Genomic DNA, 23,125 nt, shown 5'->3' with positions numbered 1-23,125 from the left:
TTTCTGTTCTAAAGGCTTTCCAAAAAACAGATGTGAGATTTCTCCAAAATAAAACAGATTTGGAAATAAAATAGTTATACTGATTTTGTATGCTAAGAGTTGACAAATTTTTAGGGTTTGCAGGCCCTCTTTCTTGTTTCTATTACTCACCTATGCTGATGTAGCATGAAAGCAACCAAAGACATTAAGTAAGTGAATAGGTGTGACTGTGTTCCGATAAAACTTAATTTACAAAAACGTGAAGCAAGCCAGATTTGGCCTAAGAGATAAAGCTGGCCAACCCCTGTTGTATATTATTGTTCTTTTTTTGTGTTAATGGAGTTATTATGAGAAAGTACAAATATGCTGCATTATAAAGTTGAGTTAAATTACAGCAAAGTTGTATCGGAATAGTTTATAGTAGGAAAAGACTTACTGAGAATCAAATCAATACTAATAAAATAAATTAAAATATCACTCAAACAGAACAGATAAAATGACACATTTGTTTTACATTTATTTAAGCATTACCAAATATGAATTACAATGTGAACAACAAATAATGCATAATCATTTTTTAAGCTGAAAACTTTTCCTTTTGCCCAACTCCAGTGAGAGTATCTAACTTAACTTCCTTTTAACTATCTTTCTTATTTTTTTTTAACACTTTGCAACTAAGATGAAGTTTTATAATGAAACTCTGAAACTTTCCAACTTTCTAATACCCTTTTTGGAAATTATTATTATTACATTATTATTATTATCTGAAATGGAGTTTCACTCTTGTTGCCAAGGCTGGAGTGCAATGGCACGATCTCAGCTCAATGCAACCTCCACCTCCAGGGTTCAAGCAATTCTCCTGCCTCAGCCTCTCGATTACAGGCATGCACCACCACACCCGGCTAATTTTGTATTTTCAGTAGAGACGGGGTCTTTCTCCATGTTGGTCAGGCTGGTCTTGAACTCCTGACCTCGGGGGATCCACCCGCCTCGGCCTCCCAAAGTGGTGGGATTATAGGCATGAGCCACCACGGCCAGCCTGAAATTGTTTTTGTAACTATTACTACATAGCTGGGTACTGGTTATTCTTCCTTCATTTTATTTTTTAGTTTGGTTTCTGCAGTCATGGTTAAAAAGCACCTTAGGACATTTAAAGAGATTAGACCTAAGAAATGTTTACTACTTCATAAACCACTACCTACTTGAGATATTAACAAATAATAAAATGAAATAGAGACAGAACAACAAAAACAAAAATTGCTCAGTTAATTTATACACCACATAAATCAGGTGAGACAAGTATCAAATTGAAACTGTAAGAAATGTTTTTAATAGTGCAGACTTCAAAAGGATTAATATTGAACTCTAAATCAGTACTCTCTTTTATAGCTCAGCTAAATTCTAAAATAATATGGACCATTAACTTTAAGCCCACAATAAATGAAATTATAGTGAGTGGTTCAGTGGTTTGCACACAGATCTTCGATTAATATTGGTTAAATGAAATCATGCCAAGAAATAACTTGTCCACAGAAAGCTAGAGTAAAACGTTTTATGAAAACTAGTGTCTAGAAATTTATTCTTCCTATTCAATTCCTCAACTGGAGAGGATGAAGAATGTACCTCCACGCAGAAATGAAGAGAAAAATACTTACTTCTAACCATCTCCTTGATTAGTATTTTTCTTCACTACCTGCCATTGGCATTTATCCTACATAAAGATCCTCTTAATCATAAACAATATGTATAAACCTGTCTTTCAAAAATTTTTATGTCATTTCTATAAAGGACCTTATATTACAGGGTAATTTCTTTTTTAAAAAAATACATAAAGTAGTTGGAGAAACTATTAGATAAATCACTTTAAGTAAAATTCTAATCCTGAAAGAAAAATCTCTATCTTAAAATCTTTGTTCTTTTAATAAAATTTAAAACATACTGACATCCTAAATACACTATCTGTTCAAGTATTAAGGATTCCCTGCTATAGCAATATGTAAATTTTATTGTATTATAAACTACCATATATCCTTGTTTTTGCAGAATAATTATTTTATATTTATATCAGTAAGCATCAAGTGAGCAATGACCACTGTTAAGTGTGGTTTAAGAGAACATAAAAGACACAGATAACAATTTGAAAATTTCTCTTGGTTCTACCTACTTTCAAGCTACTGTAGGCCTGATAACCATAAGACAAATTTAAAAGTATGACTGAAGAACTTAATTACATATGTAGAATACAGTGGAGTATATAGTTTTTGCTACATACTTAATTGTGATAAAGTACTTACTCTAAAAGAGGTGGAAGTATTTCACAATTCAAAACAAAATCTCTGCATTCTGCATTGTCACCAGCAATATTGCCAAGTGCCCAAACAGCCTTAGGAAAAAAAAAAATTATCTTAAAACAATATTTTAAATTAGAGGCTTTCCTTCAGGAATGAGATTTTAGTACAGAATGAATAAAGCAACAGTTTGTGACATGTTAAAAAAAAAAGTAGAGAAGAAAAACTTTCAAAATGCAATTTAATATTTTTATTCAAATTGAAAGATAGGACATTTAAAAAGTTTTCCAGCTGAGCAGGGTGGCTCACATGTGTAATTCCAGCACTTTGGGAAACTGAGGTGGGCAGATCGCTTGAGACCAGGAGTTCAAAACCAGCCTGGGCAACATGGTAAAAGCCTGTCTCTACCAAAAAAATGACAAAAATTAGCTGAGTGTGGTGGCATGCACCTGTCATCTCAGCTACTTGGGAGGCTAAGGTGTGAGGATCACTTGAGCCCAGGAGGCAGAGGTTGCAATGAGCCATGCTCCACCTTGGGCAACAGAGTGAAACTCTGTCTCCAAAAAAACAGTTTTCCTTGCGTACTAGTGAAATATCTATACTGTTCAACAAAGAGCATAGTTTACTCTGAATTTACACAGAAAGACAAAATATATCTATCTAGCACATTTTCCAATTATAATCATGCACTGCATAACATTTTAGTCAATAACAGACTGCATATAAGATGGTAGTCTCAAAATATTGTAACACCATATCTTTACTGTACCTTTTGTATTTTTAGATACACAAATACTTACCACTATAGTCTATAGTAGGCCGGGTGCAGTGGCTCATGCCCGTAATCCCAGCACTTTGGGAAGTGAGGTGGGCAGATCACTTGAGGTCAAGAGTTTGCGACCAGCCTGGCCAACATGGTGAAACCCCGTCTCTACTAAAAACACAAAAACTAGCTGGGTGTGATTGCAGGTGCCTGTAATCCCAGCTACTCAGGAGACTGAAGCGTAAGAATTGCTTGAAACCCAGGAGGTGGTGGTTGCAGTGCAGATCATGTCACTGCACTGCAGCCTGAGTGACACGGCAAGACTCTGTCTCAAAAAAAAGAAAAACTGCCTACAGCATTTTTAGTACAGTAACATGCTGTATAGGTTTGTAGACTGGATGCAAAAGGCCATGCTATAAACCATCTAGGTCTGTGTAAATAGACTCCATGGAATATGCACAATGATGAAAATGTGTTTCTCAGAACACATACTGATTTACTAAATTTCAATTAGGTAAGAAATTATGCAAATGCAAATTATCATATTATTTTATCATTTACTTTTGTACTAACACCATAAACTTTTCGTGTTAGTACAAAAGTAGACATGCTACTTTTCAATTGGGGAAGTTTTATTTCAATGTTTAAATATAAATTAGTATTTTTAACATCTACTCTAGACCTAAGATTTTTCTGTCTGTTTTTAAGAAAAACCTTTAAACTAAAGACATTTTCTACCTTGTGGAGCATAATATTCTGTTGGTGGAGAACTTAATTGGTATAACATTCTTGGAGTCTGACTTTGAAATACATAGTAAGAGCTTTAAAAATTTTATCTTTTGGCCGGGCACAGCGGCTCACGACTGTAATCCCAGCACTTTGGGAGGCATAAGCAGACGGATCACCTGAGGTCAGGAGTTCGAGACCAGCCTGGCCAACATGGAGAAACCCCATCTCTACTAGAAATACAAAAATTAGCTGGGCGTGGCGGCAGGCGCCTGTAATCCCAGCTATTCGGGAGGCCTGAGGCAGGAAAATTGCTTGAATCTGGGGAGCGGAGGTTGCAGTGAGCCGAGATCGTGCCATTGCACTTCAGCCTGAGGGACAAGAGCAAGACTTCGTCTCAAAAAAAAAAAAAAAGAAAGAAAATTTTTCTTTTGACAGGGTAGTCATTTTTCCTAGTAAAATAATCAAAAGGCACATAAAGAGTGATGACATATAATGATATTCATATTATTAACAACACCAATAAGCTAGAAATAATCCAAGTATACAACAATTGAGGAATAGATAACAAATTATGGTACATGTCTGAGCAGATATTGAGTAATCAGTAAAATTTCCTTGGAAGAATAATTACTGCCATAAGAAAAGGCTCCCAATGTTAGTGTTAACTGAAAATATATATATATAAAAGGAAATGAATAAAATGGTAGAGAGATCAACAGATTCATATACATAAAAATGACGCAAAACAAAAATGTCAAATGACTTGATTTTATTCAGATGATACAATTATATGTAATTAAATTTTCCCTCTTACAACAAAACTTTATTAAATTTATTAAAAAATGGTTCTATTCAAAGTAACGGGATACTCTTAAAACAAGCAACAAAATAATCTACATATACGCAGAGAACAAGAAGTCAAACCAGTCCAGCTTTAAAACCCAGCTCTGCCATTCATTGTGACTTTAAGTAAGTTACTAACTTTTGAGTCTCAGTACGCACTTTTTTTTTGAGACAAATCTTGCTCTGTCACCCAGGCTGAAGTACAGTGGCATGATCTCAGCTCTCTGCAACCTCTGCCTCCAAAAGCTCAAGGAATTCTTGTGCCTCAGCTTCCTGAGGAGCTGTGGCACCATGTCTGGCTAATTTTTGTATTTTTAGCAGAGCTGGGATTTTGCCATGTTGGCCAGGCTGGCCTCGAACTCCGGGCCTCAAGTGATCTGATCACCTCAGCTTTCCCAAGTGCTGAGAATATAGACATGAGCCACCATGCCCAGCCTCAGTATGCACTTTTATAAACAGGAATAGTAATTCCTATGCTAGCTGCAATCACATTTATAGAGAACCCAGGATTATGTCTGGAACTGTTCATTCTTCCTCCCTTCTAACTTAACACCAAAAGCACTACTGTAATTTAATGCAATATACAGCAATTAGAAACAAAAATGAATTATACATTGTAATTACAAACGGTACTTTCAAGAGAAAACTGAATTCTAGTACATATAACAATACAAATTAGAAACATACCTGCTCTTGAACATCTTCATGTTCAGAATTAAGAAGTTTGATAAAAATTGGAACAGCCCCAGTTTCAATCACTACCTTGGTATGCAGAAAAGTTCCAGATGCTATATTAGTTAATGCCCATGCAGCTTCAAACTAAGAAGAAAAAAAGATAAAATAAAGGAAAGAACCAAAGAAATGCCAGAAAGGCAAAGAAGGAAAGAGAGGGAGTAAAGACCTGCTAGGACAACTGTGAAAGACTGACTTAATAAGGTTCACCGTGAAGTCAGATTTAAGGATTAAAAACTCTTAGGAAAAAAAGTAATTGTCATCAAAGATCACTCATTACAGAAAAGTATTCTTTAATATGGGAAAATAACTGATAAAAATGTAATGAAAATATACAAAATCAACAATATATAAACACCTTTGAATTTATAATTCATAAAACTCCTCTTTATTATTACAGAGCCAAGCATTCTAAAGCAAGCAGTTTAAAAACAAATACGAGACACTACTTGTAACAACAGTATGTTCAGGACACTTAGAATCATAAGAGGTACTTATTTCTCTACAGATCATGTAACTTTCTACTTATTTAAGAAACAAAAAAATTAGAAGTTGAGAGATTTAGGTATCTGTCCAACATCAAGCTTTCATTATTAACAGAGCCAGTGCTGGGACTTCTAGTATTTTTTTAAGCTGCAGAGTCTCTGAGAAGTTACTCATAACAACTCAATTAAAATCTGAATATATATATACATTACGGATTTAAAATAAAAGCAACTGAGAAAATTCAACCATGGCTCCAAAACAATGAACTAGTGAATTACTGAAAGCAACCCACAAATCCAAAGGCAAACTAAGCAGCGACTATAGCTTAAAAAATATTTCACATATTTGACAAATAAAATTAACCATGAAAAAAATTTTTTTAATATTTCACATAAATAACTTTTCACATAAATGTAGATGTCATTATAAGTAACAAAAAATGTACCCAAAGGCATTACTGAAATACTAAAAAGTACAGTTACTTTTACGTTTAGGACTAAGAACAAATTTTAAAGGGAATTTATATTTAAAAATAATGGAGACCATAGTTCTAACCAATTGTAGATGATGAAATAAACTAGTAGACAACTAAAAGGTTACTCTACAAACTTGCCCCTAGTATCCCCCAGAAAGCCTTAGTGGAGACTGGTAAAGTCAGAAGCCTACCAGCAACCAATTAAACATAAAACGAGTGATAAGCAAGTGACAACTGTGAAAACCTAGAGCGTATGGCTACAATTTTTTAAAAAAAAGGTTTAAAACTTTTCAGTTAAAAAAAGTTTAAAAAAAGAAAAAGTTTAAAAACTTTCCAGTTAAAAAAAGAAAATAGAGACAGAATGCCTATTCAGCCTCCTTTCATTTTAACTATCTGACAACAATGGCAACACCTCTGATTTGTCAAAAGGAGCCAAAAACCTGGATATTCATTTGAAATCCCCCAATTTTTTAATGTTTAATATCTAATTCACGTTTTAAAACATGCGCAGGCCAACAAAACTTGTTTGTAGGCCCCCAGTGTGAGATCTGTTAGGTGGACCAATCATATGAACTAACATGCTTCACATGTGCTTGGGTAACATGGCACAACATGTAGCTGTCCCAAGACCACACTGTTGAATTTCTATAGTTCTTAATTACAGTGATTAATAAATGTTTAACTTCTCAGTGTGTGTGTGTGTTTGTTTGTTCGTTTATTTAGAGACAGGGCCCAGGCTGGAGTGCAGTGGTGTGATCACAGCTCACTGTAACCTCAAACGTCTGGGCTCAAGTTATACTCTCACTTCAGTCTCCCAAGTAGATGAGACTACAGGTGCATGCCACCACACTCAACTAACTTTTATTTTTTTTGTAGAGATGAGGTCTCACTATTTTCCCAGGCTGGTCTCAAACTCCTGGGTTCAAGAGATCCTCCCTCTTCACGTTCCCAAAGTGCTGGGATTACAGGTGTGAACCACCATGCCCAGCAAATCTTCCCACACTGTGCTGTCTACACTTGCTATCCTCTAAACCTAGTATTAATTTTCCTCTTTTCAGTCTGCCAAAGGCTCCCTCATCCTCAAGACTAGTCCTGCAACACTACCTTTGTGAAGTCTTAAACTTAAACTTCCCCAAACAGAGTAAGTTGCTATGTTCTGTATCCCTGGAGTACTTTGTTTATAGCTCTGTTAGAGCACTAAGGACATGACGTTACCACAGATCTTTTTTATGTCTGTCTTTCCCAGGAGAAAGTGAGGAATTTCTCTGGACAGGACATCTGAATTTTGGAACTACAATATATTACATGATGCGTGGCTCAAACTTTACTTATTCTTTATTCTCAATAACTTTACTTATTCACATTCAATCATTTCTTCTTTCATTCAATTGGAATTAAAAAGCCAAATAATAGGTATCAAGAGGTCTGGGTTTTAGTCTGGACTTAGGGTTTGTATAAAGCCATGGAACCAGATTTCATGATCTCTAGTTCAAAATAATTGACAATAAAACTGTAACACGACTAAAGTAGCCTCTTAGAGACTCTTATTGTAAACATTCTCAACAATTTTTCACATTCACACATGCAATACATTCCTTTGCTTATACCTAAAATGTGAGGATCTTTCCCAAATTATTCAGCTAGGTAGACCACTACTCTTAAGTCTTAAATTCAATAATTGTTACTGAAGTAACAGTCCTCCATTATTGACAATAGCATTTATAAGTTAGGTGTATGTCTTGTGCAATTCCTGATACATAGATAAAATTCCAACCTGTACTCTGACTTAAGAAAATAGATAGCAATGAATGTCGGGAAAACCAATCTTTTTTTAACATTAAAATATTCACAAACTTCAGTAAATTACCATTAGTAGCAAATTATTTGGAAGACATCTTAAAATTGTAACTATATCATGGTTGAGAACCCATGTTCTTTATGACAAACTTAACTCTGATCACATTTCTACTAGATAACACTAAATACTAATTTATTCTGTTTTGAAAAAAAGAACTAATCAATCAGCTAAAAGTGTTTTAAGAGGTAAAAGTTAGAACGCCGGCTAGCTAAGAATCAAAATAAATTTAACAACATTTTAGTCCAAAGTTTTCTAAAACAAAAAAGTTATTAAAGGTTAACAACTATAAATTGTTTATTAACAGTAGTAATGATTTTATATACTTTTTCCAAAATTGCTTAATAAAATAACAATTCTAGAAAAAACTAGCACTGCAACCATGTCCAAGGCAAGACAGGTGGCACTACCTTTTCTTTTAATTACCAAGTATTTACTTAATGCTTACAATAGAGTCAATACTGCAGAAGTTGCTTCCACTAGAAACTGTAACATGTCATTTCTAGAGAAAAATTAAGAAAGAAAACTTTAGACTCACTTGTAAAGTGCAATTTTCATTTCTTTCAAGAAATTTCACAAATCTCTGTACAACTCCTGGTTTCTGTATAACTTGATCTATTGGTGGATTAGGTTCTAAAAATTTAAAAAGACTTAAGTTATTACAAATACACAAAAAGAAAACAATCTGGTCTCTGTGTCCATTAACAGGGCACATAAAATAACTCTTTCCTAGGCTTCCCTGACCCAAGATTAAAACCCTTAGCTAGATGTAATTGAAGTCAAATTTTCTCCAGAGTATAACTTTTTTGTACATTTTGCAAATTCCGCTTTCTCATTCACTGCAAGAAATTTTAAAAATATTTCCTACATAAACATTTACATTTTATAAATTGAAGGCTATTGAGGACACCTTCAAAACACTGATTATTTCTGTCCAAAACTCAAAATACCAACTGAGGAATAAAGTTTCCACTAATTCTTTACAGTACTACCCTCAATTTCTAAGCATATCTCCTTCATTATCAATCACAATTTACCTAATGTCTGTCAAACGAGATTCTTTTTTGTCCGGGAATTATTTTTTACAGAAATGCTAATGGACTGTCTACAATTATTGATAATTTTCATGAAATGCAGACAGTTTTTGAGAATCATAAAATATCTAGGAAGCTTATATAAAATCCAGACAAAGACATTTCAGGTACTGGTCATCTAAGTATAAAGAACTCTCTCTTCTACCTTGGCTTCAGCAAAACGTACCCTCTGTGGTTCTTCCGTAACTTCCCTATTGGTGCCCCTTTGGGATAGTCTTATTCCTGTTTATTCTCATCTTAGAAAATGTACCTATTTTGTTAATTCAAGTACCAGATATTATTACTATTTGTGATAATTCACAAACCTAACAACCTTAGCTTTGTTGTTCTTAGCTGAATTCTCCTTTCCTAGATTTCAGACCATATTCCTAAGTGACTATAAGATGTATTTTTATTTTCACAACTTTTAAAATGAATTTTCACACCTTCTTTCAAAATGCAGCATACCCAAAATCAAACTCATTATATCATCATGGTTATTCCTTCCCTTGCCCTGCATCCACCAGCCAAATTGCATATTACTGAGTTATGTATTCATGTAGTCATGCAAAAGAGAATACTCATTTCCACTTCTGATTCTTCCTTTTCTTCTTACTTCCTCTATTTGACTGTGTTACTGATCATATAGAACTCATATATTAATGTTAACATACTGCGTTTAATGAGTAGGATGAATAAGCAAATGGTGGATATAAAACATCTGTACAAATCGTTCTTTTTGATACAGAAAAATATTTTCATTAAGTTTTAAGTCAGCTCAAATCCTAGAAACCTAGATCTCAATTGTTAAGAAAGACTTACTTAGAAACAGACTTCCTTCTTCCTTTTCATTGTTCTACAAATTTGCTATTCTTCTAACTTGGGCAAAATTTAGAAAATTTCTGCAAAGTTAGTAAAGTTACACCCATCAAGTTTTGTTTGGGTGTTCTAAATGAAAAGCCCCAATTCTTCAAAATGGAAAAATGAATTCCAGATCCTAACTTATACTGTTATAAAACATCGACAGGATAAAACAGTAAGTATTCTTAATCATTCTACCTTCCACCTTAAAAAAATCAAAACAAAATTATAGGATTGCAATTACCACCTTCACTTTCTTGTTTTTTCTTTATTTCCAAAGAAAATCATAAATATATTATCCTATTTTGTTTTAAATTTAATGGACAGAAATTTTGTCTTGCTCTTTATGAAAGAAAGAGATGACAGAGAAGGAAGAAAACACAGGGTTTTGTGGTTGGCGGGTAGGGCGAGGTGGGCATTGAGACTGTCAGCTATATATATAAAAGTAAATATAGATATGAGATATACCCACACATACACATAAGAACCCAAATATAGTTTCTTCCTGGTGAATTAAAAGCAACACATTTGTATTTATCTTCATCTAAAAGAAAGCAATTAAAGTGCACTTGGAATGTCAGCTAATCTAACAGGTATCATGAACTACTATTAGTATTATATTGACAGGATGATAGTCTATATAATCTTATAATGGTGATAAACTGCTACCGAGAAGACTTTTAGTCATTATGGCAATAAGTAGTATATGGGGAACATCTCCTTCAAAACTGAAAACTAAGCAAGAGTCAAGCAAAAGAAAAAAGCTTTGGAGAACTTTCTACAAAACTGGGATTGAAGAAAAGGATGGTTTGTGATTTACATCCACAAGGGTGGCCATGACAAGGAAATAAGTAGACGATGTAACAAAAGGTCACCGTCACAGACTTAAGTCAGAGGAGTAAAAGCTAGAGCTAAGACAGGCTGTGCAGTACCCAGGGCATATTCATATCTTCCTAGTGTCTACAGTAAGAACACTAATTATAATAAAGAAATGCTTGCAAAAGAGGCAAAGTTTCCTGTGGTTTCTGCTTCCAGTTCTGGGCTCTAGATGCTTGCTTTCTCATATTTCCTACTTTGACAGATCAAATAAAAATACAGTAAATCTATTATTTTTCTAGGGCTGATAGATTTGGCAGGAACCCACATCAATCAGTGAAAGAAAACGTCTATTAACTCCTTGCTGTATGTCCAACTAGGCAAGCATAATTCCATTACAAAGAAGAAACAGAGAACACAATTGTCTCTGTGAAAGATAGTACAGTTTAATGGAAACAGAATACCTTTAGGAATTAGAGTAAATGAGGACAAAATCTTCTGATCAAGGAATTCGATACCCAGACAACTTGCTCAAAGACATCAGAAATATAGTATTTAGACATGTAAAGGCTTAAAAAAATTGTACCAATGCAATTTTCCTAGAATGGGGGTAAGAAAGGGGTAGAAAATCCTTCAAGTAATGCTTTAATAAAAATTTAATCAAGATAAAGAATTCAATAATAAGGAAATGTTACAAGAACACCGGCGGCAAACTCTAAAACCCTTAAATAAATCTAAATAAATTATGTTAACAGTATGACATGTCAAAATAAAATCTTGACGAAATATAATTAAAAAACAATTTAACAATATTAATCTGACTCAGAAAATAATCCCAATTATAAAAACCAAAACTGTGAAGTATTGTGAGGAAGAGAGAAGCCATTCTTGATTGCATAAGGGTTTCTTGACATTGCTAAGGTATGTGAGGAACAGAAATTGAAAGTTAAATTTATTTATGAACATAAATTACAGTAAAAAAGCAAAAGTGAAAGTCTTATAATCTATGCTAACCTGATCACAAGATTTCTTTCATTCTTCATGTGTCACTAACCTCTGTCTCTCTTAGGATGATAAGGCAGTTGAACTAAGGGCATTTTCAAAACCTTATCAGTTCATATATAAAATCCCATAAAATTAGAACTACTAGTTCAATAAATTCCATATATGAAACACAAGACAAAGATTTAAATTTTTACTTAAATGAATTCTTATTAACTCAATATAAAATTGGTCAAATAACATAAAAAGGCAATTATGTATTATAAAGAACCAATAAATAAGGCAAAATATTCCACCTAATGACAAAAAAAAAAAAAAAAGCCAAATAATGAATTACTATTATATAAGCATTTTTTTCTTAAAGACAACTGTGAGGCCAGGCATGGTGGCTCACACCTGTAATCACAGAATTTTGGCAGGCCAAGGTGGGAGGATAACTTGAGCCCAGGAAATTGAGACCAGCCTGGGCAGTATGACAAAACCCTGACTCTACTAAAAATACAAAAAATTAGCTGCGCGTGGTGATGTATGCCTGTCATCCCAGCTACTCAGGAAGCTGACGTGGGAGAATCACCTGAGCCTGGAAAGTAGAGGCTGTAGTGAGCTGTGATTCCGCTACTGCACTCCAGTCTGGGTGATGGGAGTGAGATGTTGTCTCAAAAAAAAAAGAAAAAGAGAATTGTGAATGTTGGTAAAAATAGCGAAATGAATGCTTGTACAAACTGAAGATGGGAGTGTAAATTAATACAGTTTATTCCCTTTGACCCCCTACTTCACTTTTATGAATGAATATTAAGGAAATTTATATTGCTTAACAATTATTGTAGCATGTTTATGGTAATCTAAAATTGAGAAAAATTTAAATGCCTGATTACATCATTTTATGTTCATACTCTATGCTATGGTACCATTTAAAAAATCATGTCTGAAAAATATTTCTACACGAATTAAAAAATATATATCTCTAACCTTATTGCTTGGCAGCAGGATTAGTCTCTTTATATTTGCCTCTTTAACTGCTTTTATATTTTTACAGTTTTTCTAGAGTCAACATATGTTACTTTGGTAACATCATATTCAAAAATGGATGTTACTTTACAATATATTTTACAGAGAATATAACACCTGTGTCTAGCAAAGAAAGGTATTTTAAAATTAAAAAAAAAAAACAATAAAATAAACCTCTACTACAAAATCCTGTAATATCAAATAAGCATACTGAAAATAATTCTTGCCTTTAGAAAGCAGCTTTCTAAATTTCTGTGTTGCTGTTAGCTGTTGATCAGCATTATTAGAAAAAATCATCTGAACCATATCTGTAGTAACAACTTCTTCCTAAAACACACACACAAAAATATAATTACCATTTAAACATTTTACATGAATAATTTTGCGTGCATAAATATTTATTATATATACTATTGCTAAAATTATTGAGATATAATTTGAAATATATTTTTGTAAAATATACCTCTGGAATGGGTACAGTGGAACTAATATCTGGATCCTGTATAGGACTTTCAAGCATAGATTCATCATTTCTGGGCAAAGAGACATTTCTGCGTTTGAACAACTGTAATAAAGAGAAATCAGTTTACACATTGAGCTTTCCATAAAACATTCAATTGCCATAGAATTCCATATTTTCATTTGAGTGGACCAAAAAACCCTATCAATTTTATAACTTAAAATTCTGAATATTTGAGTATTTCCCAATCATTATACTAGGAAGTAAGGTATTTATGAGAAGTCAGAATTTCCGGGCTAGCTTTTGGCTGCACAGACTACTTCACATCACTTAAATCTCAGATCTTTTACCAACAGTAAGCTTGTAAATGGAATACACATAGTCATTCTATAGCACTTTAAAAAGCACATATTTCCACACTGGATTATGAGGTATCTAAGAATTTTTGCAAGAAAACTTAAAAAGCACATCTGTTACACAGGAAAGATAACATCTGATACATTAACTGATTTAGTATATCTGATTAACACGGAATAGAAAACAATTCTTAGGAATAACAGTCCTATGCTTATTAATTCAGGAGCAGATAAAAATGAAGCAGAAAAAAAGAAGAAAGAAACATGGTGAGTTCACTAAGGGAGATTTATAGGTACGGTTGACCCTCCATATCTGTGAGTTCCACGTTTCCAGATTCAACCAACCTCGGATCAAAAATAATAAGAAGAATAAAAAATAATAAGCCAAACATGGCAGCACATGTGTCTGGTCTCAGTTACTTGAGAAGCTGAGGTGGGAGGACTGAACAAGCCCAGGAATTGGAGGGCAACCTGGGCAACACAGCAAGTCCCCATCTCTTAAAAATCAACAGCAAAAAAAATACGAAAATAAAAAAATACATATTTTATTTTACTTTATTTTTATTTTATTTTTTGAGATGGAGTCTCGCTCTGTTGCCAGTGCAGTGGCACAATCTCAGCTCACTACAACCTCCACCTCCTGGGTTCAAGCAATCCTCCTGCCTCAACCACCTGAGTAGCCGGGATTACAGGCGTGCGCTCACCATGCCTGGCTAATTTTTGTATTTTTAGTAGAGACAGGGTTTCACCATGTTGGTCAAGCTGGTCTCAAACTCCTGACCTCAGGTGACCCGCCCACCTAGGCCTCCCAAAGTGCTGGGATCACAGGCATAAACCACTGAGCCCGACAATAATACGTATTTTTAAACAATACAGTATAACAACTCAACTACACAGCATTTACACCGTATTAGATGTTATAAGTAATCTGGAGATGACTTAAAATATACAAGAGGATGTGTGCAGGTAATATGCAAATACCATGCCACTTTACATAAAGGACCTGAGCATCAGTGAATTTTGATATCCGCAGAGGATCCTGGAACCAAGGAATGACTCCACATTTCCTAAATCAAAATTTGAGGAAAACAAAATCTGATTATATTATTTTTGATAGCTAAATAAATATCAGGGTTTTTTTTTTTTTTTGAGATGGAGTCTCACTCTGTCACCCAGGCTGGAATGCAGTGGCATGATCTCAGCTCACTGCAAGCTCTGCCTCCCGGATTCACGCCAATCTCCTGCCTCAGCCTCCCGAATAGCTGGGACTACAGGTGCCCGCCACCATGTCTGGCTAATTTTTTTGTATTTTTAGTAGAGACGGGGTTTCACCATGTTAGCCAGGACGGTCTCATCTCCTGACCTCGTGATCTGCCTGCCTCAGCCTCCCAAGGTGCTGAGATTGCAGGGGTAAGTCAGCGCTCCCAGCCTGTTCCTATTTAATATGTAAACAATCCTCCTTCTAATCATTTATTCAACATGATTTTTTTAGTACCTACTATAATGCATGAAGGACTGTGTTAGATGCTGTAGATAGGGAGATGAGAAATCACAATCATATTTCTGAAATAGGTCTTGCCTATTACATGCCTGTAATCCTAGCACTTTGAGAGGCACAGGCAGGAATGTTGCTTGAGGCGAGGAGTTCAATACCAGTCTGGGCAACATAGCAGGACCCCATCTCTACTTACAGAATAGAATAGGCCTTTTCTACTTTCTTCACTGCTAGTCCTTTTCACACATCAGTTTTAACTCATATGTGTGAGAACCACATTCTTTTACTTATTTATAAATACTTCTACATTTAAGTACACCTTGGAATAAAAAATGTTGAGATATACTCTCTTAAATGATTTTACATTCTTTATGTCACATACGCAAAGTATAAGCAGAGATCCGGCTAATAAGACAATGGGGGAACAGTATGAGTAGCATGGGAAGATGACAATAATTTACTTATGGGCAAGAACTGTGAAAACTACAAAGCAGCAAATAATATATAACGTTTCTTTAGGGGGCAAATTTTATAATGACAAATGGAAGTGATCTAAATAGACGCAAGGGGAAAAATGTATTAGCAGTGAGGTAAAAATATAATTAACACAGCAGGTTTATCAATAAAACAGAAAATCCATTTCTCCCAGGACTAAAAGTAGCACAGAGTTCTGTTTCACAAATTTACAATTATGATGCCTGGAGTCTAATAAATAATAGAGTTAGCTATATTCAATTTCTTAAAACATTTCCATTTTAAATTATCCAATAATTAGCAAATAATTAAACTTTTAAAAAACAAAATTAAATAGCTAAAAACACCTACCTGTTCTTCCCTTTTTTGTTTTCTAAGCTGTATTCCCTCTTCTTCTCTTCGTCTACGCATCTCTTGAGGATTTAGGGCTTTATTCTTGTAACTTTTCATTCTATAGTTATCTTTCCCTGGACTAGCCATGGCATCTTAAAGGAAGGAGAAAAGAAAACAGACACTGATAACTCACTCTCTTAAAACAACAGGAGACACTTAATCTAGCAACTAAATTCAGGCTCACTGATTAACAGGCTAACAAAACCCATTCTGAAAATTATGTACAAAGAATACTTTCCCTTAATTCCACATCAAGATTAGAGCAAAATGACCACATATTTGAGAAATAATATCTTAAACAATTTTGGAATAAACAAAGACAAAGTTTACCCTATCTCATTGATTCTAAGATGCCACAACCTTTCCTGTCTCCCTAGCCCCCGCAGTGTTTTAACCTTTCTGAAACATAATTACCATCAGGAAATAATCATGAATTATTTGGGTAAAAAAAAAAAAAAAAGTCTTCTAAATTACAGTTTCTGGCTAGATCAAGAAATAACCAGCATTGAAGTGTCTTATTTTTAATGGAATATGATATTAGGCTCCAGTAAGCACATCTCAAATATTTATTGGGGTCTGGCTTCTTACTGAAGGCACTGCCTTAAGAGCTATGACCACAAGGGTCAGGACTTGAATTATGACTACAATATCAGTTTTTAGTACTCCAGTATAATTAGTTCTTTTGAAATACTAAAATTCATGTATACTTTATTTTTAAGTAGTTTTATTGCAAATGTATTTTAAAACATTAACATTTTTATACATATTTTATAAATACATAGAATACATGCAAATATATTTCATATTTGAAATATATGTGCTAGTTTTACTTTTAGAAAGTGAATTATAAACTTTTTAACAATGTAACAGTATTGATATCTTGATATTATCTTATAGGAATATTAAAATACTGATATTATAACCTATTCTGGATGTATACATCACACACACACAAAAATCAGCCTAAAGCAGGGTGCCAACTTCAGTTTAACATTAGATAGTGAGTACCCAGTATGTTATTCTGTTAAATTCAGAGGATATATCCATGTCTAACCAGAGACAATATTGTGACCAATTAGCTTATGAAGTAAACAGAAGAGAAGGAGAGGCTGGCATCTGTCTGCCATCCCTGTTACTGAAGAGACAGACTAATGAATTGGCAAATTTTATTGTAAGCAGTAAAGTACACTAAAATACATGCTTTAAGTCTTGTGAGAGCAGTGAAGATATGGCAACTAATTGTGCCTTAGGGACTTCTGAAAGCTTCATGGGTATCCTATCTTAAAGGAAAAGCAGGAAAGAGAAATGGGGAGAATCAAGCATTTCAAGCAGAAGGAATATATGCAAAGGCAAAGTTTTTGAAGAAGCCTTGCATAACCAAGAACAGTAAGAGATTGAGTGTGTCCAAAATGAGGATGCATGGGAGAACATAAAGCTATAAAGGTAGGTTAGAGCCCATATGGTTCCTATAATGCAGCTGTGAAATTTGGACTTGATCCTAAGGAACAGAATTAAAGAAATTAAGGAAAAGGTTATTTTACATAGTTCAGAGACAGAGACAGAAGAGGTGCTGAAGGCATGAACTAAACAAGTTACTACAATGAAAACATAGAAGACAGGTTGGATTACAGAAACATTTCTGAAAGTGATTCACTAAAAATTAGAGGCCATATGAAAGTAACAGAGAGGAAGAAAAAGGAGTTTTGGATGACTCCATGGTTTTTAACTGAGCCATTTGAGTAGTATGGCAAGATAACATAAGACAGAGAATACAGATGGAGGATCAGAGTAGTGGTTGTTCTGTTTACATATCGGCTTTTTTCTGAGACAAGAATAATGAATTCTGTTATTTTAAGTTTATTTTTAAATTTATATTTAGTAAAAATCACTCTTTTGGTATACAGTTCTATGAATTTAACAAATGTATAAGCATGTAACTATCACAATCAAGATACAGAACAGTTGTTACCCCCAAAAACTCCCTCACGCTGCTCCTATTAGCCCTCCCTGACCCTTAACATCTGGTAAAAACTGAATTCTTCATCCCTACAGTCCTGCCTTTTCCTGAATTTCAGAAAAATGGAATCATACAGCATGTAGTCTTTTAAATCTGGCTTCTCAGAAAAAGTATAAAACACCTCATAATATAGCCAGCCAGGGAGGTGAAAGACCTCTAGAGTGAGAATTACAAAACGCTGGTAAAAGAAATCAGAGATGACACAAATGAATGGAAAATTATTCCATGCTCATGGATAAGAAGAATCAGTATCGTGAAAATGGCCATATTGGCCAAAGCAATTTACAGATTCAATGCTATTCCTATCAAATTGCTAATGACATTCTTCACAAAACTAGAAAAAACTATTTTAAAATTCATATGGAACCAAAAAAGAGGCTGAATAGCCAAGGCAAACCTAAGCAAAAAGAACAAAGTTGGAGGTATCATATTACCTGACTTCAATCTGTACTACAGGGCTACAGTAACCAAAAGAGCAGGGTACTGGTACAAAAACAGACACATAGACCAATGAAACAAAATAGCCCATAAATAAGTCCACACACCTACAACCATCTGATCTTTGACAAAGCTGACAAAAACAAGCAATTGGGAAAGGACTCCCTATTCAATAAACGGTGCTGGGATAACTGGCTAGCTACATGCAGAAGATTGAAACTGGACCCGTTCCATATCCAAAAATCAACTCAAAATGGATTAAAGACTGAAATGTAAAACCCAAAACTATAAAAACCTTGGAAGATAATCTAGGCAATACCATTCGGGACACAGGAATAGTCAGAGATTTCATGACGAAGGGGCTATTGCAACAAAAGCAAAAATTGACAAATGGGATCTGATTAAACTTAAGAGCTCCTGCACAGCAAAAGAATCTATCAACAGAGTAAAAGACAACCTACAAAATGGAGAAATTGTTGCAAACTATGCATCTGATAAAGGTCTAATATCCAACGTCTATAAGAAACTTAAACAAATTTACAAGAAAAATACAAACAACCTCATTAAAAAGTGAGCAAAGGACATGAACAGACACTTTTCAAAGGACATACATGCAGCCAAGGAGCATATGAAAAAATGATCAACATCACTGATCATCAGAGAAATGCAAATCAAAACCAGAATGAAAAACCATCTCACACCAGTCAGAATGGCTATTACTAAAAGGTCAAAAAGAGTCAGGTATGGTGGCTCATGCCTGTAATCCCAGGACTTCAGGAGGTGGAGACATGAGGATCACTTGAGCTCAAGAGTTCGAGACCAGCCTGGGCCACACAGTGAGACCAAGTCTCAACAAAGTATCAAAACATTATCCATGCAGGGTGGCACGTGACTATAGTCTCAGCTGCTCGGAAGGCTGAGGTGGGAGAGTCACTTGAGCCCAAAGGTCAAGGCTACAGTGACCATGATCACACCACTGCACTCCAGCCTGGGCAACAGTGAGACCATGCCTCAAAAAAAAAGAAAAAAAGTCAAAAAACAAACGTAAATTAGTTCAATCACTGTGGAAAGCAGTGTGGTAATTCCTCAAAGAGCTAAAAATAGAACTACCATTTGGCCCAGCAATCCCATTACTGGGTATATATCCAGAGGGATATAAATCATTCTACCATAAAGACACATGCACACGAATGTTCAGTGCAGCACTTTTCACAATAGGAAAGACATGCAATGAACCTAAATGCCCATGAATAATAGACTGGATAAAGAAAATGTGGTACATAAATACTATGAAATACTATGCAGCCACCAAAAAAAAAAAAAAATGTGATCATGTCTCCTGTGGGAACATGAATGGAGCTGGAGGACATTATCCTTAGCAAACTAATGCAGGAACAGAAAAACAAATACCACATGTTCTTACTCATAAGTGGGAGCTAAATGATGAGAACACATGGACACAAAGAAGGGAACAACAGACACTGGGGGCCTACCAGAAGTTGGAGGGTAGGAGGAGGGGGAGAAGCAGAAAAAAATAACTATTGGGTACTAGGTTTAGTACCTGGGTGACAAAATAATCTGTAAAACGCCCATGACATGAGTTTACCTATATAACAAATTTGCACATGTGACCCTGAGCCTAAAAGGTAAAATAAACAACAACAAAACCAACAAAATAAATCTGGCTTCTTTCATTTAGCGCGGTATTTCAGTCATCCACGTTGTTGGCATCTATCAACTCTCCTTTCTTATTGCTATTATTCCACTGTAGGGACATATCACGGTTTATCAGTTTTCCAGTTAAAGAACATCTGGGTGGTTTCCAGTTTTGGGAAGTTATGAATAAATTTGCTACATACATTCATGTAAAGGTGTTTGTGTAAACATAAGTTTTCATTTCACTCAGTAAATATCTAGGAGTAGAACTGATGGATAATACAGCAAGTTTATGTTTCACTTCATAAGAAACTGCCAAACTTCTTTCCACAGTGAGTATTCCATCTTGCATTCCCATCAGCAATGCATGAGAGTTCCAGTTGCTTTGCATCCTGTCTCCACTTGATAATGCAAGGGGTTTTGTTGTTGCTGTTGTTAGTCACAGCCATTCTAATAGGCGTATAGTGACTCCGGTTTTAAACATGTTAAATGTACAGTACTTGGTGCACATGTAGGAGGCACTGATCTATAGATGCCTGAAAATATGGATCAGAACTCGGGACAGGGATCTGGAGTGACCATTCAGTATCATGTAGAGCTACAGAAGAAGGATGACCAAAGGAGAAACCTTGGGGACAATTATATTTTAGTGGAAAAAGGTAAGAGCAAAAGAAACCAAAAAGAAGAAAGTCAGAGAAGTAGAAGAATAAGGAAAAACATAAGAGTCCTGCAAAGGAAAGGAGTTCAAAAGATAAAGGAATATTTAAGATGTAGTACCACTGATAACAGGCCACTCGGTTTATTCATTTATTGATTCATCCAGAAAATAAAAGTGCCTATAATAATCTAAGTACCATATCAGGCATCAGATTTGGTAATTATGTCACTGGTAAAGATAGTGAGACAAATCTCACTACTGGTGGAGCTCAAGGTAGAAAAGAAGGGGCTGAGGCCTTGAGAATGATGATTAATCTGCCAAAATTCCTTCTTTAAAATATTTAATGGATTCAGCAATACTATGTGCACCTACAAATAGTTATCATTAGTAACTGCTCAATATGGCCAGGCAGGGTAGCTCAGGCCTATAATCCTAGCACTTTAGGAGGCCAAGGAGAGTCGATCACTTGAGGTCAGGAGTTCAAGACCAGCCTGGCCAATATAGTGAAACCCCGTCTCTACTGAAAATACAAAAATCAGCTGGGCATGGTGGCAGGAGCCTGTAATCCCAGCTACTTGGGAGGCTGAGGCAGGAGAACCGCTTGAACTCAGGAGGCAGAGGTTGCAGTGAGCCAAGATCGCTCCAAAAAAAAAAAAAAAAAAGGCCAGGCGCGGTAGCTCACGCCTGTAATCCCAGCACTTTGGGAGGCGAGGCCGGCAGATCGCCAGATCAGGAGATTGAGACCATTCTGGCTAACACGGTGAAACCCTGTCTCTACTAAAAATACAAAAAATTAGCCAGGCGTGGTGGTGGGCGCCTGTAGTCCCAGCTACTTGGGAGGCTGAGGCAGGAGATTGGCATGAACCCCAGCAGGCGGAACGTGTAGTGAGTCGAGATCATGCCACTGCACTCCAGCCTGAGCGACACAGCGAGACTCTGTCTCAAAAAAAAAAAAGGAGGGAACTGCTCAACATAACTTTACTAATAACAATGTTTGGTATTATTCTCTATTTTATATCTATAAAAAGCTAGACTCTTGAAAGGAAAGAGATCAGAGTTCATTACAGAGCAAACTGACCACAGTATTAGTTGCTGAATTATACAATACGTATAAAATATTTAAGTAAAATAAAAGTAAAATAAAAAGCTCATGGAAATAAAATTCTTAAAATGTTTATCACCTATATATGTAGCATATTCTAGGCCACTGGCTGTAAACGTTTTTAATCACACATCCTACATATGTAAAATGTATTTGTGCATTCATCCTCAACATATTTATTTCTATACATGCATTACTATTCTAATATGCTACTCTAGCATAAAATTCACAAAAAATAGAAATTTTTAATGAAAGTTTGAAAAGGTAAACAAATATAAGTTCTAATATTTTCTTACCACATCTGACTGGATCATCCTGTGCCCTCCCACACACACACACAAAGGCGCTACTTATGATATCATTAATCCAAGCAACCACATTGTAACCTGTTCAGCATAAATTTTAGCCAAATAAAACATAGCCCCAACAACTCATATATCACTTGTTCCTTTTTCTTCAATAGTACTGACTTCCGGCTTCAGATTTAACACCTGCATCCATCCTCACTGCAGTTGATTTAAAGGGGACAATAAATCAAGGGAAATTATCTCTAAAGGGGCCCCACCCAAGGGGATTGTTTCTTTCACTGAAAAATAAATTTAAAGGCTGCACTTCAAAGGTTGAGGTCTCATAAAACTTAAATATAAGAAATGTTATTCAGGCACTTTAAAGCTACAGAACAGAGGAATTTTTTTTCATTCATAAGCTTTCAACGGCTCATAGAAAAACCATGTTTAAGTTGAGCAAATAACTAGAATCTGAACTTACGATTTTCTTTAATATCAAACGACATTATTTCTCATGCCAGTAAAGCCTTCATTTCCATGGGGCTGGGCGCCTCATTAGAGAAAGTAAAAGACTGCACAAAGTGGGGAAAGTGCCAACTAGAGAGCCCTTATAACCAAACAAGCAATACTTAGGTCGGAGAGACAGAGTTGTTCCTGACCTACCAAGAAAGCCACTTTCCTACAGATTATGAGTCACTATTGGGTGTTGTAATTGAGAGATAAATCATTAGTGTTTTTGTCTTTTTTAAAAAACGTGTCCAAAAAGCTCAAAAGTAAATGCCAGTGTCATATTCTTTTTTTTGTTCGTTTTTTGTTTTTTGAGACAGAGTCTTGCTCTGTCGCCCAGGCTGGAGTGCAACGGCGAGATCTCGGCTCACT

General features: G+C 35.1%; 1 protein-coding gene across 2 annotated transcripts in view; it reads right to left on the bottom strand.

Moving 5' to 3' along the window:
* KPNA5 (karyopherin alpha 5 (importin alpha 6)) overlaps positions 1-23,125 on the bottom strand; it is a 52,560-nt gene that overhangs the window by 28,209 nt on the left and 1,226 nt on the right. For both annotated transcript variants that reach the window (XM_012002339.1, XM_012002340.1), the window contains 6 exons: positions 16,047-16,180; positions 13,374-13,475; positions 13,138-13,237; positions 8,689-8,783; positions 5,290-5,421; positions 2,274-2,362 (listed from right to left, as the gene is read on the bottom strand). In XM_012002339.1, the coding sequence (XP_011857729.1) occupies positions 2,274-2,362; positions 5,290-5,421; positions 8,689-8,783; positions 13,138-13,237; positions 13,374-13,475; positions 16,047-16,180 (652 nt within the window). The remainder of the gene's footprint in view (positions 1-2,273; positions 2,363-5,289; positions 5,422-8,688; positions 8,784-13,137; positions 13,238-13,373; positions 13,476-16,046; positions 16,181-23,125) is intronic.

The sequence above is a fragment of the Mandrillus leucophaeus genome, unplaced genomic scaffold (assembly GCF_000951045.1).
Source record: "Mandrillus leucophaeus isolate KB7577 unplaced genomic scaffold, Mleu.le_1.0 Scaffold683, whole genome shotgun sequence".
NCBI classification, from domain to species: Eukaryota; Metazoa; Chordata; class Mammalia; order Primates; family Cercopithecidae; genus Mandrillus; species Mandrillus leucophaeus.
This window is presented reverse-complemented; position numbering and strand designations above follow the sequence as displayed.